General features: G+C 43.6%; 1 protein-coding gene across 4 annotated transcripts in view; it reads left to right on the top strand.

The window, feature by feature from the left end:
* The window catches only part of LOC133498465 (zinc finger protein 609-like), a 157,038-nt gene that overhangs the window by 94,399 nt on the left and 40,848 nt on the right, over positions 1-21,791 (top strand). For all 4 annotated transcript variants that reach the window (XM_061815317.1, XM_061815319.1, XM_061815316.1 and 1 more), the window contains exon 3: positions 12,560-12,785. In XM_061815317.1, coding sequence (XP_061671301.1) covers positions 12,560-12,785 — 226 coding nt within the window. The remainder of the gene's footprint in view (positions 1-12,559; positions 12,786-21,791) is intronic.

The following is a 21,791-nucleotide window of genomic DNA, read 5'->3' as shown; positions in this document are numbered from 1 at the left end:
ACTGCCACAGCACACTACGGCAACATCACTAGGACAAACTGTATCTGCGTCCTTTGCGTTGCCTGCATGACAGAAATGTACAGTATGTAGTTATGAGGGCTCTGTGAGCCATATGCACCCATCAAAAGAGCCAGATATGGCTCGCAAGCCGTAAGTTCCTGACCCTTGATCTACAACATCTCAATAGGATTTAAATCCGGTGACTTGGCCACTCCAAAACCTTAATTAAAAAAAAAAAAAAAAGGAAGCCATACAGAGGTGGATTTACTGGTGTGTTTCGAATCATTGTCCCGCTGCATGATCCAGGAGCACTTGAGTTTGAGGGGACGAACTGATGGCCGGACGTTCTCCTTCAGGATTTTCTTGTACACACCAGAATTCATTGTTCCATCAATCACAGCAAATTGTCCTGGTCCTGCGGTAGCAAAGCACCCCCAAACCATCAATCACACTGCCACCACCATGCTTTTCTGTTGGCATAATGTTCTTTTATCAAATGCTGTGCCATTTTACGCCAGATGAAAGGGGCTGCAGAGCTTCTAAAAAGTTCAATTTTTGACATGTCAGTCCACAGAATGTTTCTCCAAAAGTCTTGAAGCTCATCAAGGGGTTTTTGCAAATGTGAGATGTGCCTTTGTATTCTTTGCTGATAGCAGGGTTTTTTTTTTTTGCCTGGGAAGTCTCTCATGAATGTCATGAATGCCATTTTTCGCCAATGTCTTTGTTATGATAAACTCAAGAACACTGACCGTAAATGAGGTCAGGGAGGCCTGCAGGTCTTCACATGGTGTTCAAAGTTCTTTTGTGACCTCCAGAATGAGTTGTTGTCACTCTCTTGGAATAATTTTAGTTTGTCGTCCACTCCTGGGAAGGTTTGCCACTGTTCCCAGTTTTCTCTATTTGTGGATAATGGCTCTGATAGTGGTTCGCTGGAGCCCCAAAGCCTTGGAAATCGCTCTGTAACTTTTTCCAGACTGATGGGTTTCAATCACTTTTTTTCCTCCTTTGTTCTTGAATTTATTTGGATCGGGGCACAATTCATTGGGTCTTGAGATCTTGTAGCCTACTTCACGTTCACTGACAGATTCTATTTGTGATTTCTTGATTCAACAAGTATGGTGGTAATCAGGTTTGGGTGTGTCTTGTGAAATTTTCCAAATTTGTGGTTAGTCATAATGACTTTTTGATTTAACAATGAGAGGGGTCAATTATATTTTTACAGAGGGTTAGAAAGGTTTGGATTTTTTTTGTGTGCCTTTATAAATTGAATTGTCATTTAAAACTGAGATTTGGTATTTTCTTGGGTTTGCCTCTGAGTGATATTAAAATTGGTTTGATGATTAGAAACCTTTGTGTTTTCATGTGACTCATTTTCAAGCACATTAAATTCTTGCTCTCAAACTATCGGCCCAGGTATAATTTTCAGGAGTTAAGCATCTTAAGAAGTCGGTGAATTGAAACTGTCATGAACCTGCCGCTCCAGCCTGGGCTGTGCAGGTGTCCGCGCGGTTGCTCTGATTGGGAGGTGCACACCTGCGCCTCATGCAGCCTGATTATGCTGTGTATTTATCTCACCCCGATGACGACTGGCCGGTGCCAGTTCGTTCTGTCAAGTCCCATCGGAACGAGAGTAGGACCCAAATGCAGGACTCGGACGATGCAAGGTAGTTCAGGGAGAAACGTATATTATATGCCGAGGTCGGGGATCGAGCAGGCAGTCCGGTGCAGCAGCGGTAGTTGGGACGTCGGGCGAAGAGAGCAGGTGAGCGGACAGGCAGGAGTCAGTACACAGGAGAACAATCAAAGCAGGCAGAAGTAACGAAGGAGTCCGGCTTACAAGGTTGGTCGGAGAAAATGCGAAGGTCGGTACACACAGGTTCAATCAGGGATACCGGAGCACACGAACGGGACATGAAGCTCAACGAACTGGCACCGGCCAGTCATCATCGGGGTCATATAAATACACAGCATAATCAGCCCGCATGAGGCGCAGGTGTGCACCTCCCAATCAGAGCAACCGCGCGGACACCCGCACAGCCCAGGCTGGAGCGGCAGGATTATGACAGAAACACACATTACATCAGTCCTCGGGTTACAACGTCCTCGACCCATTTTGACCTAACGACACCTTGTCCCCAGCGCCATAGTATTTCTGATTAGCTCATGCATATTGCTTATCTTTGTTTGTGTGCCAAGAATATCTGTGCCATTTTCGCCCACCTTTTTTACACATTATGGCCCAAAAGAAGAAAGCTGTGTTTTTTGTAAAAATTAACAAATACTTGTTACTAATTGTTTAAACTGTGGGCCCCAAATTAAAAAAAAAATTAAAGTTGTACTTTTTGAATGGAATTATGGAAATATTATAATTATTATTATATTCACATCTTTTGAAAATGTGTGTGTGAGCATGTGTGTGTTCAATGTGGAATGTAGAGAACACATTTTGTGTGCATCCATCCATGTTCATGACCATAAAGGTGAATCTTCTTCTTCTAGTTAAATTTGACAAGACAAGCATTCCCCCAAATAATGTGTGCATGCTTCGTCATGAATGTACTATAGCATTCTTCACAGTATGATTTGTAACTTTCTGAAATCAGAGGTCGGCAATCAGTCAGAGATCACGACATCACATTTTTTACAATGTGACTGCAAAGAGCCATATCATACACATGAACATCATTCCCTCCCCGCACACATGCCTTTGGTCAGGCTGATTTATTGTTAATGTCACACACCAACAGGACAAAGAAAAGGAATCCTAGAGAGTACCAAGACCACAGGTCATTAATTTAAAAAAATTAAAATTGTGTGTGCTCTCATACAGACAAACTACCAGTTCAACCACGTCCAAAAACAAAAATATAATAAATAAAATATTATTTTTCTTTTATTCTGACTTGAATTAGTGAATTTTTGACAGTTGTTGCTACTTGAAGCAGTTTTTTTCATTTGGTGTCAGAATAGTTAAACGATTGAGTAAATATTGCCAATTGAAGCTTGTCTTGAATGTCACAACTGTCATCTAATGGAATACATAGGTATTTAAATACTCCTCCATTACTTGAGGATTTTTATCTGTGGGGTGATGGTAAGGAACGTAACCCACGCAAATAACGAGGAAACACTGTATCGCAAGACCGTGAAGCAATAACAGTAAATATCTATACCATATCTCTACCCTGTGATAAGATAACGTGCATCCTGGGACTCGTAGTCAAGTGTAAAATGATCTCTGCACACATATGATAAATTTCAGTTTAAACAGCACATAAAACTAGTTCTTTTCCTTTCAGCTTGTCGCGTTAGGCATCGCCACAGCGTGTCATCTTTTTCCAACCAAGCCTATCTCATGCATCTTCCCCTCTAACACCCATTGTCCTCATGTCTTCCCTCACAACATCCATCAACCTTCTCTTTGGTCTTCCTCTCGCTCCTTTGCCTGGCAGCTCCATTCTCAACACCCTTCTACCAATATACTCACTCTCTCGCCTCTGGACATGTCCAACCCATCGAAGTCTGGTCTCTCGAATATTGTCTCCAAAACATCCAACTTTGGCTGTCCCTCTAATTAGCTCATTTCTAATCCTATCCAACCTGCTCACAGCGAGCGAGAACCTCAACATCTTCATTTCTGCTACCTCCAGTTCTGCTTCCTGTTTCTTCAGTGCCACCGTCTCTAATCTGTACATCATGGCCAGCCTCACCACTTTTTTATAAACTTTGCCCTTTATCCTAGCAGAGACTCTTCTGTCACATAACACATCAGACACCTTTCGCCAGCAGTTCCAACCTGCTTGGACCCATTTCTTCACTTCCTTACCACACACACCATTGCTCTGGATTGTTGACCCTAAATATTTGAAGTCGTCCACCCTCGCAATCTCTTCTCCCTGTCGCCTCATTCTTCCCCCTCCACCTCTCTCATGCACATATATTCTGTTTTACTTTGGCTAATCTTCGTTCCTCTAGCACATAAAACATAACGCTTTAATGAACAACTGCATAAGGAGCCTGTCGTGCAACTTCTCTTGAGAAGCTCCTAGTTTAGGATGTGACATAACACAGAACCATTGTGGCTGTGCACTTATTAGCTTAAACCAGGGTAACTAAACTAAAATGAAGATGAAAATGAAGTGGGAAACATAAATATTACCTTGGTAAATTTTTTCCCAATTTATGGCCCTCCTGATCAATTATTCCATCGCCAATTCTCAACTCAAAATGTAGCCAATTACAGATACGGTGTATGGTAAGTACACTGGCCATGATATACAACTCCAGTGTACAACTACAACGTGACATATTCACGGTATTTGTTAAGCAATGTGATATACATATCAACTTGACACTTAACTCTTTCCTGATATTAACAGGTAGCGACTGTATATGCCTCTAGTATTGTACAGTGAAGGAAATAAGCATTTGAACACCCTGCTATATTGAAAGTTCTCCCACTTAGAAATCATGGAGGGGTCTGAAATTTTCATTGTAGGTGTATGTCCACTGTGAGAGAGATAATCAAAAAAGAAAAATCCAGAAATCACAATATATGATTTTTTTCATGATTCAGCTGTGAGTAAGTATTTGAACACATGAGAAAGTACAGTAGCCTTTGTTTGCAATTACAGAGGTCAAACGTTTCCTGTAGTTCTTCACCAGGTTTGCACACACTGCAGGAGGGATTTTGGCCCAATCCTCCACACAGATCTTCTCTAGATCAGACAGGTTTCTGGGCTGTCGCTGAGAAACACGGAGCTTCAGCTCCCTCCAAAGATTTTCTATTGGGTTTAGGTCTGGAGACTGGCTAGGCCACGCCAGAACCTTGATATGCTTCTTACGGAGCTACTCCTTGGTTTTCCTGGCTGTGTGCTTCGGGTCATTGCCATGTTGAAAGACCCAGTCACGACCCATCTTCAATGCTCTGACTCAGGGAAAGAGGTCATTCCCCAAAATCTCACAATACATGGCCGCGGTCATCCTCTCCTTAAAATAGTGCAGTCGCCCTGTCCCATGTGCAGATAAACACCCCTAAAGCATGATGGTATCACCCCCATCCTTCACAGTAGGGATGGTGTTCTTGGGATGGAACTCATCATTCGTCTTCTTCCAAACACAGTTAGTGGAATTATGACCAAAAAGTTCAATTTTGGTCTCATCTGACCACAAAACTTTCTACCATGACTCCTCTGTTTTATCCAAATGGTCATTGGCAAATTTAAAATGGGCCTTGACATGTGCTGGTTTAAGCAGGGGAACCTTCTGTGCCATTCATGATTTCAAACCATGACATCTTAGTGTGTTACCAACAGTCACCTTGGAAACGGTGGTCCCAGCTCTTTTCAGGTCATTGACCAAGTACTCTCGTGTAGTCCTGGACTGATTCCTCACCTTTCTAAGAATCAATCAGAGCCCACATGGTGATATCTTGCATGGGGCTCCTCTGAGATTGGCTTTCATATTTATCTTCTTCCATTTTCTAATGACTGCTCCAACAGTGGACCTTTTTTCACCAAGCTGCCTGGCAATTTCTCCATAGCCCTTTCCAGCCGTGTGGAGTTGTACAATTTTGTCTCTGGTGTCTTTGGACAGCTCTTTGATCTTGGCCATGTTACAAGTTTTGAGTCTTACTGATTGTATGGGGTGGACAGGAGTCTTTATGCAGCTAACGACCTCACACAGGTGCATCTGATTCAGGATAATACATTGAGTGGAGGTGGACTTTCAAAGGCGGACGAACAGGTCTTTGAGGGTCAGAATTCTAGCTGATAGACAGATTTTCAAATACTTATTTGCAGCTGTATCACACAAATAAATCATTTTTTTAAAAAGTCATACATTGGGATTTCTGGATTTTTCTTTTTAGATTATCTCTCTCACAGTGGAATGCACCTACGATGAAAATTTCAGACCCACCCATAATTTCCAAGTCGGAGAACTTGCAATATAGCATGGTGTTCAAATACTTATTTTCTTCACTGTAATTCCCTGGGAAGTGGAAGAGGAGGAAGGTAGTCACCAGTGCACTTTCTGTTGCTTTTGTGAACTTGTGGGAACACAAGAACATCACAAACCTTCGCACTGCTGTTGGCCACAACTCACACCCTGTGTGTCTTATCCCAGACTGACTTATCCTTCCACACACAATACACAACCCAGCTAGACTCCTTAAAGGTGTACACACAATTACAGATTCAGGATTAAACTGAGACTGATCCAGTTTGATCATAGCAGCATAAATCAATATATCCCTGCAATAAATAATTCATTAAAGTACTAAAAAAAAGTAATTGTTGCATTATTCTGGCATTTAGCAGATAGAACTGAGAATCATAATAAAAATAAAATACATGATAATCAAAAACAATAAGGTGTGGGCAAAATCAAGGTTTGTTACAGTTGTATGCATGAACAGTTACTCATACTTGTAATCATTACATCTATGTAAACCCTCATCTTGCTCTATTTTGGCTAGCCTGTGTGCTGTAAACACTCACACCTGTTAATTTTGACTGTGATCTGCAGGTGACAGTACCCTCAAGGTTGTGTTGGTTTAGCAAATTCTATTTGTATCCTTCTGGGGTACGTTGTGTTGTTTTATACAACAAAGAACATGAGAAAACTGTAAACTGAGTTATCCTTTTTTCTGCCAACACAGTAAAATATTAGGTATACAATATGCCCTTGCCCATCCGCAGTTTACTGTTTGCTGTCCCACATATTCATGGATTTTGCTCTGTTTTTTTTTTTCATATAGTATTTTCCTGACCATAAGGTGCACTTAAAAGTCTTGATTTTTTTCTTAAATACATGGGCTGCCTTGTGTGCACATCTTCATCATATATCATCAACAACATAAATCTGTCAATGTTATGTGACTAGTAAATGAAATACACCTGAACACATTGGTTACATTGTTAGCATGCATGCGAGCATGCCTCTAAGCAAGCTTTCCGGCACTAAGGAGGAAATACCGTTTAAAGTGCACGTTTTTTATCAATTATTTCTTCACTTATTCTTTTTTTTTTGTTTTATCTGCTAGTTATGCTATTCTTTTTGCTGTGTTGTGATAAATTCGGTGTCGATGTGACATTGCTGGTGTTAACAACAAAATGAGTGTGCGGGGAAATGTAAGCTAATTCTGCTTACATAAATATATATATATATAAATTACAATTGCTCCTCACCCCCTCATAAGCGCCATCATGTAGCAGCTTACATACACGTTAAAACACATGTTAGCATGCATACTAACAATGTAACCAGTGTGTTCAGGTGTAGCGCAATTGACTTATCACAGGCATTATTTGAAGACTAAATTTCCGGTGAGTGTGAATGTGAGTGCGAATGGTTGTTTGTTTGTATGAACTCTGCGATTGAGTGGCGACCAGTTCACGGTCTACCCTGCCTCTTGCTCAGGGTCAGCTACGACCCTAGTGAAGACAAGCAAAATGGAGGATGATTGAATGAAGGAATGTTTCTGCATTGAAATAAGGTGTTTGACCTCAATGATTGATTGGCTTTCTTTTTCATTTTTATTCATTGTGGAGATTGACTTAGCGGTAATTCTTAATCATTTTTATTCATTGTGGGAAAAGGTTCACTGAGGTTATTGATGTAATTTTTTTCAACAGTTATATTAAACGTTATCTCTATAATGTCCACCAATGCTGTGTGATACTTAGTAAAGTTCAGAGCCATGTATTACAAAATGTTGGGTACGTAATGCCAACTAGTCAACCTTCCACCAAGTCTATTTATTAGTCCTCCCTCAGGCAGAAATTTGAGCAAGCTTAAATAACAGTCAAGCATCAATAGTTAATGATTTGCTGAAAATCAGTTGCATGACTGCATTGCATTCACAGTACTTTTTTTTTTTTTAACACTCATACTGTTGCATAAATACAGTAGGCTAAAGGTTGTGTAGTTGACTGACCAACACTCGGCAGGTGGTTTGGTATACTTTCCACTTGCCTTGGTTCAACATGACCTTGTCGACCTAATTATTTCCTCTTCCTGGCTCAGCTTGCAGCCTTGAAGCTATGCCTGGCATTGTTTGTAATACAAAAGCATGGGGGTTGGGTTTTCATTGGATTAGGATGGGTAGAGCTGGCAATATAAAATATTTATAGTGCACTTACTTTTCAGGACAAAGCTTTCTAACACTTTTAAAACACTGTAAAAGAAATAACATTGTTTCAGCTGAAACAGCTGTGACCATTTTATGCACAGTAGATTTGGATTCTACACTATATTGTTGGATATCTTCCCTTTGTCCATTCCGAGTCACCAAACCCTGACCACAGTTTAGTTGAAAACAACAATCAGCTACATTCTTGTCAAGGTCACGTATTTGCGTCAAACATGGAGGGAGGCTGTGCTCAGTGAAGAAATCTAGATAAACTAAGATGAGCTCACAAGGATTTCTTTCTAGTCAACCTGCTCTGCAGTCCTTAGTGTTATCTACCAGAACAGGGAAACCACACAAGAAACTGAGAGGCTCTCATCATTGACACCTCCAGCTAGATACCAACGAATCAAACTGATTCCGTCTTTGATTAGTTTGTGAGATTAGACTGCAGTGAAAACGAACTAAATGAGCCATTCATGAATCCCCATTGTTTACTATGGCAACAGTTGTGACCCTAACCCAGAACGAGGAAGATTACTTCAACAAACAACAATGGTGGATCTTTGTAATTCACAAAAATGAAATCCTTCTCTGCTAAGTACCAAAGCGTATTTTAGAAGATAATAGATAAAGATAAAGAAGGAACAACGATATACTTGTGGAGATATTCTACAGAAAGTCAGTAGAATTCAACATTTTAGACATATTTATTATCATTTCCTTTATGTTTAGCAACTTCTCAAATTCCAATATGGTCCAATGTAACAATAGAGAACTCCGTGATTACCCAAATAAAAAATTTAAATTTTTATCATTTAGCTATATGAGGATGTGCATGGCTTCTTTCTAATGATACCAATGCTGTGTTCTAGTGAATACTTTTAAAGAGGAGGTTATTTCAATAAAATTTACATTATAGACCATAGGCACAGAAACACATTAAGCATTTCAGGAGATGGATTATGTGCCGTACTAATTTCCGCTGTACCTACGTTTCATGCTACTGGGATGCCATCTGACCTTTAAATGTGTAATGCCATGGGGTTGTAACATGGGTAGAATCAATAGTTCAGTACTGTTCATTTTCAGGGAAGAATTTTTTTCAACAGTTTGATTTTTAATGAGGAGTGGATGGCTCTTCCCACCAACACTGAAGTGTGGTTCCTTTTAATTTCTGCAACTTAACTCAACATTTTATTTTGACACGTTTAATAGTGACCCAGTTCTAGAAAGCTCACATTCACTGAGACTATCAAAACAACAAGAGTCAGCAACAGGCGAAGCTTCTTCCCTGTTATTTTCTCTCGCCGTTCAGCGCAGCTCGGCTCCATCCAAGTGAGCAACTGCGAGCTGTTCCCATAATGGTGGCATTATTAGGATTCCCATGCACTTTCCTGACAGGACACACCCTGCTGCAACATGGCGAGCTCATGTATCACGGGAAGAGCAGGGTATGCGGATGTAACCTGATGACCATCCAAACAAATATCATATTTCCACAAAATAAAAACAAAGATATTTCTTATGGGCTAAACTTGGGGCTAAGGCAGTTTAGGATGATGGGTTACGGTTAGGTTTAGGGTGGGTTAGGTAAGTAGGAAACATTTTAAGACCAGGCTGTGTTCTACCGGGATATAGCAGCCAATCATTGTGCACCGGCGGATCTCCTGGAGCCAGTAATATTGAAGGTGGTTGTGTCCTACCAGGAAAGTGTCTGAGATTCCAAATAATGCATCATGGAGCTCTAGTCACGAGCGTGAGAAGCCTAATAACTTGTCATGGTCCTCTAGTCACGGGCGTGAGATACACTGTTCAGTTTTGGTGGTAGTGCTGAAAGCAGATTGCATGCTTATGGTCCTTCAGGGTCTCAAAGATAGTTGGATCCTAGACAACTATTGCAAAAATTCCCATATCACAGCTGATGGTTCCCTTCGCCATTTTAAACCGATATTCTTATATACTGTAGCATGTACTGTAGTTCAGTTACATGAATTGATCTGAAGACTTGTACAAATTCTGATTATACCCTGAAGGTATCCAAATGTGATTTGATGAGTGAGTGTCTAAATATGATTGGATGAAAAAAAAATCAGGCAGCGGAGTCTGTCCAGGCACAGCAGGGAGAGTGAATGAGTGAGTGAATGAGTGAGTGAATGAGTGAGTGAGTGAGTGAGAGAGAGAGAGAGAGAGAGAGAAGAGAGAGAGAGAGAGAGAGAGAGGAGAGAGAGAGAGAGAGAGCATGTGTTGGTATGGGTGCACAACAAGATTTTTTTTCCTTACATTGGCGTCCACAGCAATTGAAAAAATAAATTCAACTTCAACTGGCCTATCATTATAGCAAGTCCAGATGTTAAATGAAGACATCTTTAATAGAATTTTGGTACTCTGATCAGTTGTGGTCCAGAGAATGGTCAAGAACACTTTAGTCGTGTATTTTTTTTTCCCCATTCTGGAGGTTTTACCTTGAGTCCCGTCTCATTTTTTTCAAGACATGTTTTAGTCTTGGACTGACTCAAGGAACTAAAATGTGATTAGGCTTCTGTGAGTATGGTGCAACAAGAAATCTTCTTAAGGAAGCAATAAATGCTCCAGAAAGGCAATGGAAATAGTTTGCCACTACTTATCCAATGCAATTGGAGAGTGATAAAGGCCACTTGAGGACAAGAAGGTCCCTGAGACACTGATTTAAGTTATGCATAAGTGTTTTTGGGGGAGCAGGGGTAAAGTGAAACTCACTGTAACAGACCAAATCTCATCTCGTGCTGCCAGCTGCTCAGCAGAGGTCTGCTGCTTACAGCCATCTGAGTTTGATGACCTTGTTAGTTTGAGTGCCTAATCTGCTAATGCCCTGATAAAAATACAGTCACTGCAGTCATTGTATTCCTCCTCCTATCTGTCTGCAGCTGCTGTCCATGAATACAGATGATACATCCATCTTTATCTGTCCAATGGATTTATAGTCAAACTGACAGTCCCTGAAGCTCAACTATGTTATTTGCCAAAACTGACTTGTGAAGATTACAATATAAAAATATTTTAAGTCTGATTATTATTGGGGAACTGTCGCCAAGTTGATATGAAAACCTGAGCTACATGTATTCCAAGGGCATGCGCACACATATGCATGCACGTGGACACACACATGCACGCACACACATGCGTGCACACACACGCGCGCACACACATACACACACACACACACACACACACACTCAGACTGCAGCTGAAGCATCCAGGGAGCATTTCGGGATATCAATGTGTTGCTCAAAGACACCACATTCGTGAGTCTGGGTGATGTTCACCTATGGTCTTGTCAGGGTTTTGAATTTGGGTCCCTGATGGTGGCAGGCGACGATCTTAACCGCTGGACCACAGCTGACCATGGCAATTAAGCTTATGACTGAATACTGCCCTCTAAAACAACAAATTCAGCATGAATCTTTTCATCCAATCCATTCATCCACAGACTACACCCTGGACTAGTTGCCAGTAAGTTGCAGGTCTAATACGCAGACAGACAACCATCCACACACATTTACACCGTCACCGAGTGGAATCTGAATACTGATACCTGAATCAAAGTCAGGCAAATGTAGCTTGACGCCGTCAGTTACTTTTTTTGTTTTTGTTTCACTTTTGCTTTTGAACAGTATTTAATTAAAATAAAACTAATTTTCCTTACAATTGCAAGATACAATGGTATTATGAACAGGTTATAGTCTGTATTGGCGGGTACTCAAAAGTCTTTGTCTGAAAAAGTGACAAATGCATCCCTAGCCTTGTGTCACTGTAGCTCTTAAATCACCGCTAGTGTTCTGTCTAGCTTTCCTCCGCCCACACACTTGTGGAGGGCCAGTGCTCTCCATTGTTTGCTCCCTGATGACTCGCTCCTCCCTTCCTGTCGTTTTCCTTCTCCATGGAGGCCGACTGTCTCTTTATCGCTGTGACAGTGTCAGAGCAGGTGGAGTCAATTCCTAACCCTCAGCACCCTGTCCCCTTTCCACAACTAGCATTTTAAGTAAGAGATTTAATGAGTAATCAGTCTGCTAGGTGACTGTCGGCATTTGTCACATTTGCCTGTGTAACAGAGGACTACTGGCGGAAAGCTGTATTGGACTAAATCTGGATTACCAACGCACACAGTGCAGGTCGCTTGCTCCTCCAAGCCTCCTCTTTCTGCTATTACAGTTCTCAAGATAGAAAAAAATATTATAGGATGATACAGCTATCTCAACTTCTCATTACTAATAGAGATTGTCTCTTGGGCTACATACATACCACAATGTCATCCATGGACTGTGTTCACATATGCTAACTGTGGCGTTCCTTGAGTATGTCTAAGCATCATCGCTGTGTTTACTGAATGTTTCAGAATTCTCTCATGGGCCTCAGGTCTTTCTAAACCTCCACTTCTTTCTCTTGCAGATGGAATCTCCTGTCTCAACACCAATCCCTCCCCCCCTTCATATCTTGAATGCTGTAGGCAACAGTGAGATTGCCTCGCCATGTGAACAGATAATGGTGCGTACACGCTCAGTGGCAGTGAACACATCTGATGTGGCCCTTTCCACGGAACCCGAGTGCTTAGGACCATGTGAACCTGGTACAAGTGTCAATCTCGAAGGGATTGTGTGGCAGGAAACTGAAGATGGTAAGTGCAGTATTTCCACTGTGAAATGTTGAGAAAGTCTGTTTGGTGTGATACGGATTCAAGAATTCAAGCATCAAAAGAGTTATTTATATCGATATACTTGGTTATGGGTGTGTACGTGTGGGTGTTCAGTATAATTTTGGTGATCAGAAAATGAAATGATCTCATATTATGGCCGTACCATGTTTGGTTTGAGCATTCTCATCACAATGTATATGCATGTAATATACAATAAGTCAACTGTAATATTAAAATTAATCATCAGAAGGACCTGTTTGGAAATGCTTAAAAGCGTAAAATATTGTAAAACAGCAGTATTTCTCGTTTCGCTCTTCTCAATAAAACTAGGCTGGCACGTAGCGGCCTTACTAGTGTGTGAGATGTATTCAGAGTCACAGCATAAATGAGAATGTGTTTTTTTGATATACAGGACATAATTGTAAAAATGGATTTTGAGGAAAATTATTTGAATCAAATGCTTTTCTTAAAACGCTATGATCACAATGGGATATTGTATTAATATATATTATAATATAATATATATATTATATATATTTTTAAAAATAACCATAGCTACATTAGATACATTGTTTTGTTAATGAAGTCAGCTTGAGCTGCGAGGAGTGCAGTTATCAATGTCCTTTGACCTTCTTTCCCGTCACACTGTTGCTTGTCTTTGTTTGCATACTAAAGACAAAAGAACAATCCAGAAATCACAATGTATAATTTTTATTTTTTTGTGTGATATAGCTGTAAATAATTATTTGAACACCTGAGAAAACCCATGTTAATATTTGGTACGGTAGACTTTGTTTGCAATTACAGAGGTCAAACGTTTCCTGTAGTTGTTCACCGGGTTTGCACACACTGCAGGAGGGATTTTGGCCCACTCCTCCACCCAGATCTTCTCTAGATCTGACAGGTTTCTGGGCTGTCACTGAGAAAAACAGAGTTTCAGCTCCCTCCAAAGATTTTCTATTGGGTTTAGGTCTGGAGAGTGGCTAGGTCACGCGAGAACCTTGATATGCTTCTTACGGAGCTACTCCTTGGTTTTCCTGGCTGTGTGCTTCGGGTCATTGTCATGTTGAAAGACCCAGTCACGACCCATCTTCAATGCTGTGACTGAGGGAAAGAGGTCATTCTTCAAAATCTCACAATACATGGCCGTGATCATCCTCACCTTAATACAGTGCAGTCGTCCTGTCCCATGTCCAGAAAAACACCCCCAAAGCATGATGCTACCACCCCCATGCTTCACAGTAGGGATGGTGTTCTTGGGATGGAACTCATCATTCGTCTTCCTCCAGCACGGTTAATGGAATTATGACAAAAAAGTTCAATTTTGGTCTTATCTAACCACAAAACTTTCTACCATAACTCCTCTGTATAATCCTAATGGTCATTGGTCAAATGGTAATGGTCAAATTTAAGACAGGCCTTGACGTGTCCTGCTTTAAATAGGGGAACCTTCCGTGCCATGCATGATTTCAAACCATGACGTCTTAGTGTATTACCAACAATCACCTTGGAAACGGTGGTCCCAGCTCTTTTCAGGTCATTGACCAAGTCCTGTCGTGTAGTCCTGGACTGATTCCTCACCTTTCTAAGAATCAATCAGAGCCCACATGGTGATATCTTGCATGGGGCTCCTCTGAGATTGGCTTTCATATTTATCTTCTTCCATTTTCTAATGACTGCTCCAACAGTGGACCTTTTTTCACCAAGCTGCTTGGCAATTTCTCTGTAGGCCTTTCCAGCCGTGTGGAGTTGTACAATTTTGTCTCTGGTGTCTTTGGACAGCTCTTTGGTCTTGGCCATGTTACAAGTTTGAGTCTTACTGATTGTATGGGGTGGACAGGTGTCCTTATGCAGCAATGACCTTACACAGGTGCATCTGATTCAGGATAATACATGGAGTGTGGAGGTGGACTTTTAAAGGCGTACTAACAGGTCTTTGAGGGTCAGAATTCTCGCTGATAGACAGATGTTCAAATTCTTATTTGCAGCTGTATCACACAAATAAATCGTTAAAAAATCATACATTGTGATTTCTGGATTTTTCATTTTAGATTAAGAGGTGAAACGAGAGCCAAGTGGTAGAATTGATATTCGCTTTGAAAAGCTTTCCACAAGATTTTGGGGTGTGTGAGTTGGAAATTTATTTGATTTATTTGTGGTCAGACAATGTTGGATGAGAGGCCATAGCTCGCAGTTTTAGATCTGTTAAAAATAATTTAATTTAGATCAGTTTAGATAAACCATTCATTTCAGACCAAAAATGCAGACCAGTGTTAAAAATGACATCAGAAGACAGACATCTTGCATGATCACATGTGAGCTTACAAAACGAAAGAACAAGCATTTCCGCATATGTGCCGATCTTTGCCGAGTGTTTCCGAAGGTGGCCAGAGCTCATGATATGCTCCAAAAAATACTTCTTGCTGTCTGAGGAAAACACTCTAATAAACACATCAGGTATTCCACCCCACCCGACAACAAACGTGGCGGTTTGCAAACGGAGGGTCCATCAGCACACCCCGCCCACCTGTGTTCACAAATGGATCCTGCTCCACATAAGTATTTCCATGAACAGATCCCTTATGGAAAAAAGGTTGGGGGCCACTTGTGTTCGACCCATGGGAGAAGATATCTTCAGTGAAACACTTCCGTGTGTTATTCTTCAGTCCAGCATTTATTTGGGAAATATGGAAATGTAGTTAAATGCACATCCCTCCATGAATTTTCCAGTACCCTCACATTCGTCATCAATAGATCTTCTCTTCTTCTTCTTCTTCTTTTCCTTTCGGCTTGTCCCGTTAGGGGTCGCCACAGCGTGTCATCTTTTGCCATCTTAGCCTATCTCCTGCATCTTCCTCTCTAACCCCAACTGCCCTCATGTCTTCCCTCACCACATCCATAACCTTCTCTTTGGTCTTCCTCTCGCTCTTTTGCCTGGGAGCTCCATCCTCAGCATCCTTCTACCAATATACTCTCACTCTCTCGCCTCTGAACATGTCCAAACCATCGAAGTCTGCTCTCTCTCGAATCTTGTCTCCAAAACATCCAGCTTTGGCTGTCCCTCTAATGAGCTCATTTCTAATCCTATCCAACCTGGTCACTCCGAGCGAGAACCTCAACATCTTCATTTCTGCCACCTTCCAGTTCAGCTTCCTGTTGTTTCTTCAGTGCCACTGTCTCTAATCCTCCGTACATCATGCCGGCCTCACCACTGTTTTGTAAACTTTGCCCTTCATCCTAGCAGACACTCTTCTGTCACATAACACACCAGACACCTTTCGCCAGCTGTTCCAACCTGCTTGGACCCGTTTCTTCACTTCCTGACCACACTCTCCATTGCTCTGTATTGTTGACCCCAAGTATTTGAAGTCGTCGACCCTCGCTATCTCTTCTCCCTGTAGCCTCACTCTTCCTTCCCTCTCCACTTTTCTCATTCACGCACATATATTCTGTTTTACTTCGGCTAATCTTCATTCCTCTCCTTTCCAGTGCATGTCTCCATCTTTCCAATTGTTCCTCTGCATGCTCCCTGCTTTCACTGCATATGACAATATCATCTGCGAACATCATGGTCCAAGGGGATTCCAGTCTAACCTCATCTGTCAGCCTATCCATTACCACTGCAAACAGGAAGGGGCTCAGAGCTGATCCCTGATGCAGTCCCACCTCCACCTTAAATTCCTCTGTCACACCTAAGGCACACCTCACCATTGTTCTGCTGCCATCATACATGTCCTGTACTATTTTAACATACTTCTCTGCCACACCAGACTTACGCATGCAGTACCACAGTTCCTCTCTTGGTACTCTGTCATAGGCTTTCTCTAGATCCACAAAGACGCAATGTAGCTCCTTCTGACCTTCTCTGTACTTTTCCACGAGCATCCTCAAGGCAAATAATGCATCTGTGTACTCTTTCTAGGCATGAAACCATACTGTTGCTCGCAGATACTTACTTCTGTCCTGAGTCTAGCCTCCACTACTCTTTCCCATAACTTCATTGTGTGGCTCATCAACTTTATTCCTCTATAGTTCCCACAGCTCTGAACATCCCCTTTGTTCTTAAAAATGGGAAATAGAAAACTTTTCCGCCATTCTTCAGGCATCTTTTCGCCCGCTAGTATTCTGTTGAATAAGTTGGTCAAAAACTCCACAGCCATCTCTCCAAATTGCTTCCATACCTCTACCGGTATGTCATCAGGACCAACTGCCTTTCCAGTTTTCATCCTTTGTAGTGCCTTTCTGACTTCCCCCTTAGTAATCATTTCCACTTCCCGGTCCTTCACTCTTGCCTCTTCAACTCTTCCTTCTCTCTCATTTTCTTCATTCATCAACTTCTCAAAGTATTCTTTCCATCTATTAGTACACTACCGGCACCAGTCAACACATTTCCATCTCTATCCTTAATCACCCTGACCTGCTGCACATCCTTCCCATCTCTATCCCTCTGTCTGGCCAACCTGTAGAGATCCTTTTCTCCTTCTTTCGTGTCCAACCTGGTGTACATGTCTTCATATGCCTCTTGTTTAGCCTTTGCCACCTCTACCTTTGCCCTACGTCGCATCTCGATGTACTCCTTTCGCCTCTCCTCAGTCCTCTCAGTATCCCACTTCTTCTTCGCTAATCTCTTTCCTTGTATGACTCCCTGTATTTTGGGGTTCCACCACCAAGTCTCCTTCTCCCCTTTCCTACCAGATGACACACCAAGTACTCTCCTGCCTGTCTCTCTGATCACCTTGGCTGTCGTCGTCCAGTCTTCCGGGAGCTTCGGTTGTCCATCGAGAGCCTGTCTCACCTCTTTCCGGAAGGCTGCACAACATTCTTCCTTTTTTCAGCTTCCACCACATGGTTCTCTGCTCTACTCTTTTGTCTTCTTAATCTTCCTACCCACCACCAGAATCATCCTACATACTACCATCCTATGCTGTCGAGCTACACTCTCCCCCTACCACTACTTTACAGTCAGTAACCTCCTTCAGATTACATCGTCTGCACAAAATATAATCTACCTGCGTGGTTCTACCTCCGCTCTTGTAGGTCACTATATGTTCCTCCCTCTTCTGGAAATAAGTGTTCACTACAGCCATCTCCATCCTTTTTGCAAAGTCCACCACCATCTGCCCTTCAAAGTTCCTTTCTTGGATGCCGTACTTACTAACCCATCACTTCTTCATCGCCCCTGTTTCCTTTACCAATATGTCCATTACAATCTGCACCAATCACAACTCTCTCGCTGTCTGGGATGCTCAGAACTACTTCATCTAGTTCCTTCCAGAATTTCTCTTTCAACTCTAGGTCACATCCTACCTGTGGTGCATAGCCGCTAACCACATTATACATAACACCCTCAATTTCAAATTTTAGTCTCATCACTCGATCTGATACTCTTTTCACCTCCAAGACATTCTTAGCCAGCTCTTCCTTTAAAATAACCCCTACTCTCCATTTCTCTTCCCATCTACTCCGTGGTAGAAATTTAAACCCTGCTCCCAAACTTCTAGCCTTACTACCTTTCCACCTGCTCTCTTGGATGCACAGAATATCAACCTTTCTCCTAATCATCATGTCAACCAACTCCTGTGCTTTTCCTGTCATAGTCCCAACATTCAAAGTCCCTACACTCAGTTGTAGGCTCTGTGCATTCCTCTTTTTCTTCTGACGCTGGATCCGGTTTCCTCCTCTTCTTTGTCTTCGACCCACAGTAGCTGAATTTCCACCGACGCCCTGCAGGTTAGCAGTGCCGGGGGCGGGCGTTGTTAACCCGGGCCACGACCGATCCGGTATGGGATTCTTTAGATGAACGCTCATATTTGTTTGGCACAGTTTTTACGCCGGATGCCCTTCCTGACGCAACCCTCTGCATTTATCCGGGCTTGGGACCGGCCTACAGATTGCACTGGTTTGTGCCCCCATAGGGCTGCATTATCAATAGATCTTCTCTAATGACGTCAAAACTTTGTTGCTTCTGTAGAGGCTACATCCTTTACTACTTTTTATTTTTCTTCCATTCCGGGGCTGTCTTGGCTGTATCTATTTATTGTCTATTACTAAGTATCCTGCCATTCACCTCTTGACTGTTCTCCATGCAAACTGACAGCTAGTCAGGCAAGTGCCTGCAGCAGGGGTGGGAGTTACGCAAGGCAACTTCTATTTGTGACACAAACATGGCTGAGAGCCAACACCAGCACCGCAGTCTGTCATTCTTTGCCTCTCACAATGTGACTGCTCCAACACTTTCTCAACACGTCCCCCTTCCTTCCAACTTAAAAATCTGTCCTTTACCTGCACTCTTGAAACTGCTATTTTGGCTAAAGCAGGCTGTTGATTGGTCTGCTGAGTGGTATGAGGGAATACTTTAAGTGGTTTCTAAATGTTACGTTGAGAAGCAACCATAGAGTGGGCTTGGCGGGGTAGCAGTATTGTGGGGGAGTTCCCTGTGTATGTCAGGTGGTGGAGACCATCAGTATCATTTATATAAATTTTTTTGACATCTTCCAGGGTCTGACGTGGAGCCTTTTTTGTAATTAGTTTATATTTAGCGTCTTTAGACTCTTTTTAAGTCCCTTGAAGAAATTATTAGTACCATTGCATTCATGTCTGTATAAACCCATGATTCTGTACGGACTTCACCAAAATCAAGGCATTACAATTGCAGAAATTAATAATTTTGCAAAGAATAAATTAGTCACAAAATTATGTGTGTCTTGAGTCTTGATCATGATCAGTAGAGTTGTTCCAATCACTGTTTTTATGCTGCTGATTCCGATACTGACATTCGGTGTGTGAGATCTGCCAATATTTATTCATTCATTTCCTGACCTACTTATCCTCACAAGGGTCACGGGAGTGCTGAAGCCTATCCCAGCTGTCATTGGCAATGACGCGGGGAACTGTCATGCTCCTGGCATCCTGCCCAGGCTCGGTGTAGCCTGGAAATTAGTCGGCACACACCTGCACCTTGTTTCGGCTGATTATGCCCGGTACTTATAGGACCCGGTGACGACTTGTCTAGTGCCAGATCGTTGAGGTTCATGCCCCGCTCCAGCAACCCCATATCTCTGATTGTATTCCTGTGTGTACCGACCTCCGCCTGTTCTCCGACCGACCCCGTAAGCCTGACTCCTTTGACACTTCTGCCTTCCTTGATCGATCTCACGTGTACCGACTCCTACCTGCCCCCTGACCTGCTCTCCATGCCCAGTGTCCTGATTACCGCTGCTATACATGACTGCCTGCCCGATTCCCGACCTTGGATTAATAAACGTTTTTCCCGAATTAACCCTGCGTCTACAGAGTCCTACATTTGGGTCCACCCTCCGTTCCGATGGGTCGTGACAGAACGATCTGGCCAAAACAGGACCCAGCAGGAAAGACCCGGCGTTGCCGGGACCGATGCGAGGTAGACCGACTGCCGGAGGACCAACCCTGTCCGATCCGGGTAGGCTCCATGATGTCCTCCGCTTCCGTGTCATACTCTCCGCCAGCGAGCTATGAATATGTCCCGACCATGACCCGTCCAGCACCGCATATTCTTTTGGACTCATATTTTTCGGACTATGAGGAGGACCTTGATTTATATGACCGGCTGCCTCACTACGACTCAGATTACTTCGACTATGAGTCTCTTCGCCCGATCTTCAATCCCAGTCAGTTCGTTTCACCTCACCGCGTTTCCAGCACCCGAGCGTCTTCGCCCGGTGTGTCCAAGTACACCAATCCGTTTGAGGGAACCCGCTTGGCCATCTATCCGGGCCCTCCGTGCGGCGGCCAGAGGAGACGCCCAGGCCGGGCGTTCTCTTGTGCCTCCCTCTGCGCGGCAAATAAGACACCGTCCTCGTCCTCCCACTCCTCGTTGGCAACGGTGAAACCAGCAGACCCGCAGCTGGTGGCAAAGCTTCCAGCCCCACAGCCAAATCACAAGATGTTGTCCCGCCAAATGCGGGCGGAGATAGAGAGCGGCAGAGCGCCGAATTGGCGGCTCTCATGGTTCATGTCCAGCAAGGACTGAAGAACCAGCCAAGCCACACTGACGTCGCGACTGCTACTGACTCACTGCTGACATAGATTCACGCTGCAGTCACTACGGATCCGCTACCAAGCAAGGCTCATGTCGCTGTCGCAACGGATCTGCTGCCGAGACACGCCCACGTTGCAGTTTCGACGGACTCGTTAATGACTTGTGCCCACGCCGCGGTTTCAACGGACTCGTTTCTGACTCATGCTCACGCGGAAGTTGGAACTGACCCGTTTCCAAGACATGCCCACGTGGCAGTTTCAACAAATGCACTGCAAGCTCACGTGGCAGTGGAGACCGACCCGATGCCGCCTCATGTTGCTGTCCAGGAGGTGGCGACGTCTACGCAGCCGCTTCTCATCCGTGTCCAGGAGTACCGGTAGCGACCGGTCCGCGGCCGCTCCACGCTCCTGCTCCGACGGCGACTGGCACGCCCATACGTTCCCGTCCAGGAGCAGGTGCCGATGGCGCCGCCGCCTTCTCACGTTCCCGTCCAGGAGGAGGTGGCGAGGACGCTGCCTCACGTTGCTGTCCAGGAGGTGGCGACAGTTCCCAGCCGCCTCACGTTCCTGTCCAGGTGTACTGGCGGCGACCAGTCCGCGGCTGTCCCACGCCCCTGTCTCGACGACGACAGGAGCTGGCGAGTTCTGATGAGCCACGCTGGAGCTGGAGAGACTTTGTGCTGTGATGGTGATGGTGGCGGTCATGGCTTTGGTCTTTCTCTCCGTCATCCTCTTCGCTCCTGATGGCTCCCAGCCGCTTCATGACCTGGCCTCGTTGGTGACCAGTCCACAGCTGCCTCCTGGCCAAGGCTCGGCGGCGACCAATCCCTGGTCATTTTGCAACCACGGCCTCGGTCTACTTCCTGCTTCGCCGTTTGGTTCCTCACTGAGGTTGTCCACCCGAATCACCCCGTGGGGATCCTGGTGCTTGGCATCCGAGTCGTCCTCCTGACCCGTCCACCAGGACGCCTC

Source organism: Syngnathoides biaculeatus, chromosome 3, assembly GCF_019802595.1.
Source record: "Syngnathoides biaculeatus isolate LvHL_M chromosome 3, ASM1980259v1, whole genome shotgun sequence".
NCBI lineage: Eukaryota > Metazoa > Chordata > Actinopteri > Syngnathiformes > Syngnathidae > Syngnathoides > Syngnathoides biaculeatus.
Note: the sequence above shows the minus strand (reverse complement) of the source record. Positions and strands in the feature narration are given on the sequence as shown.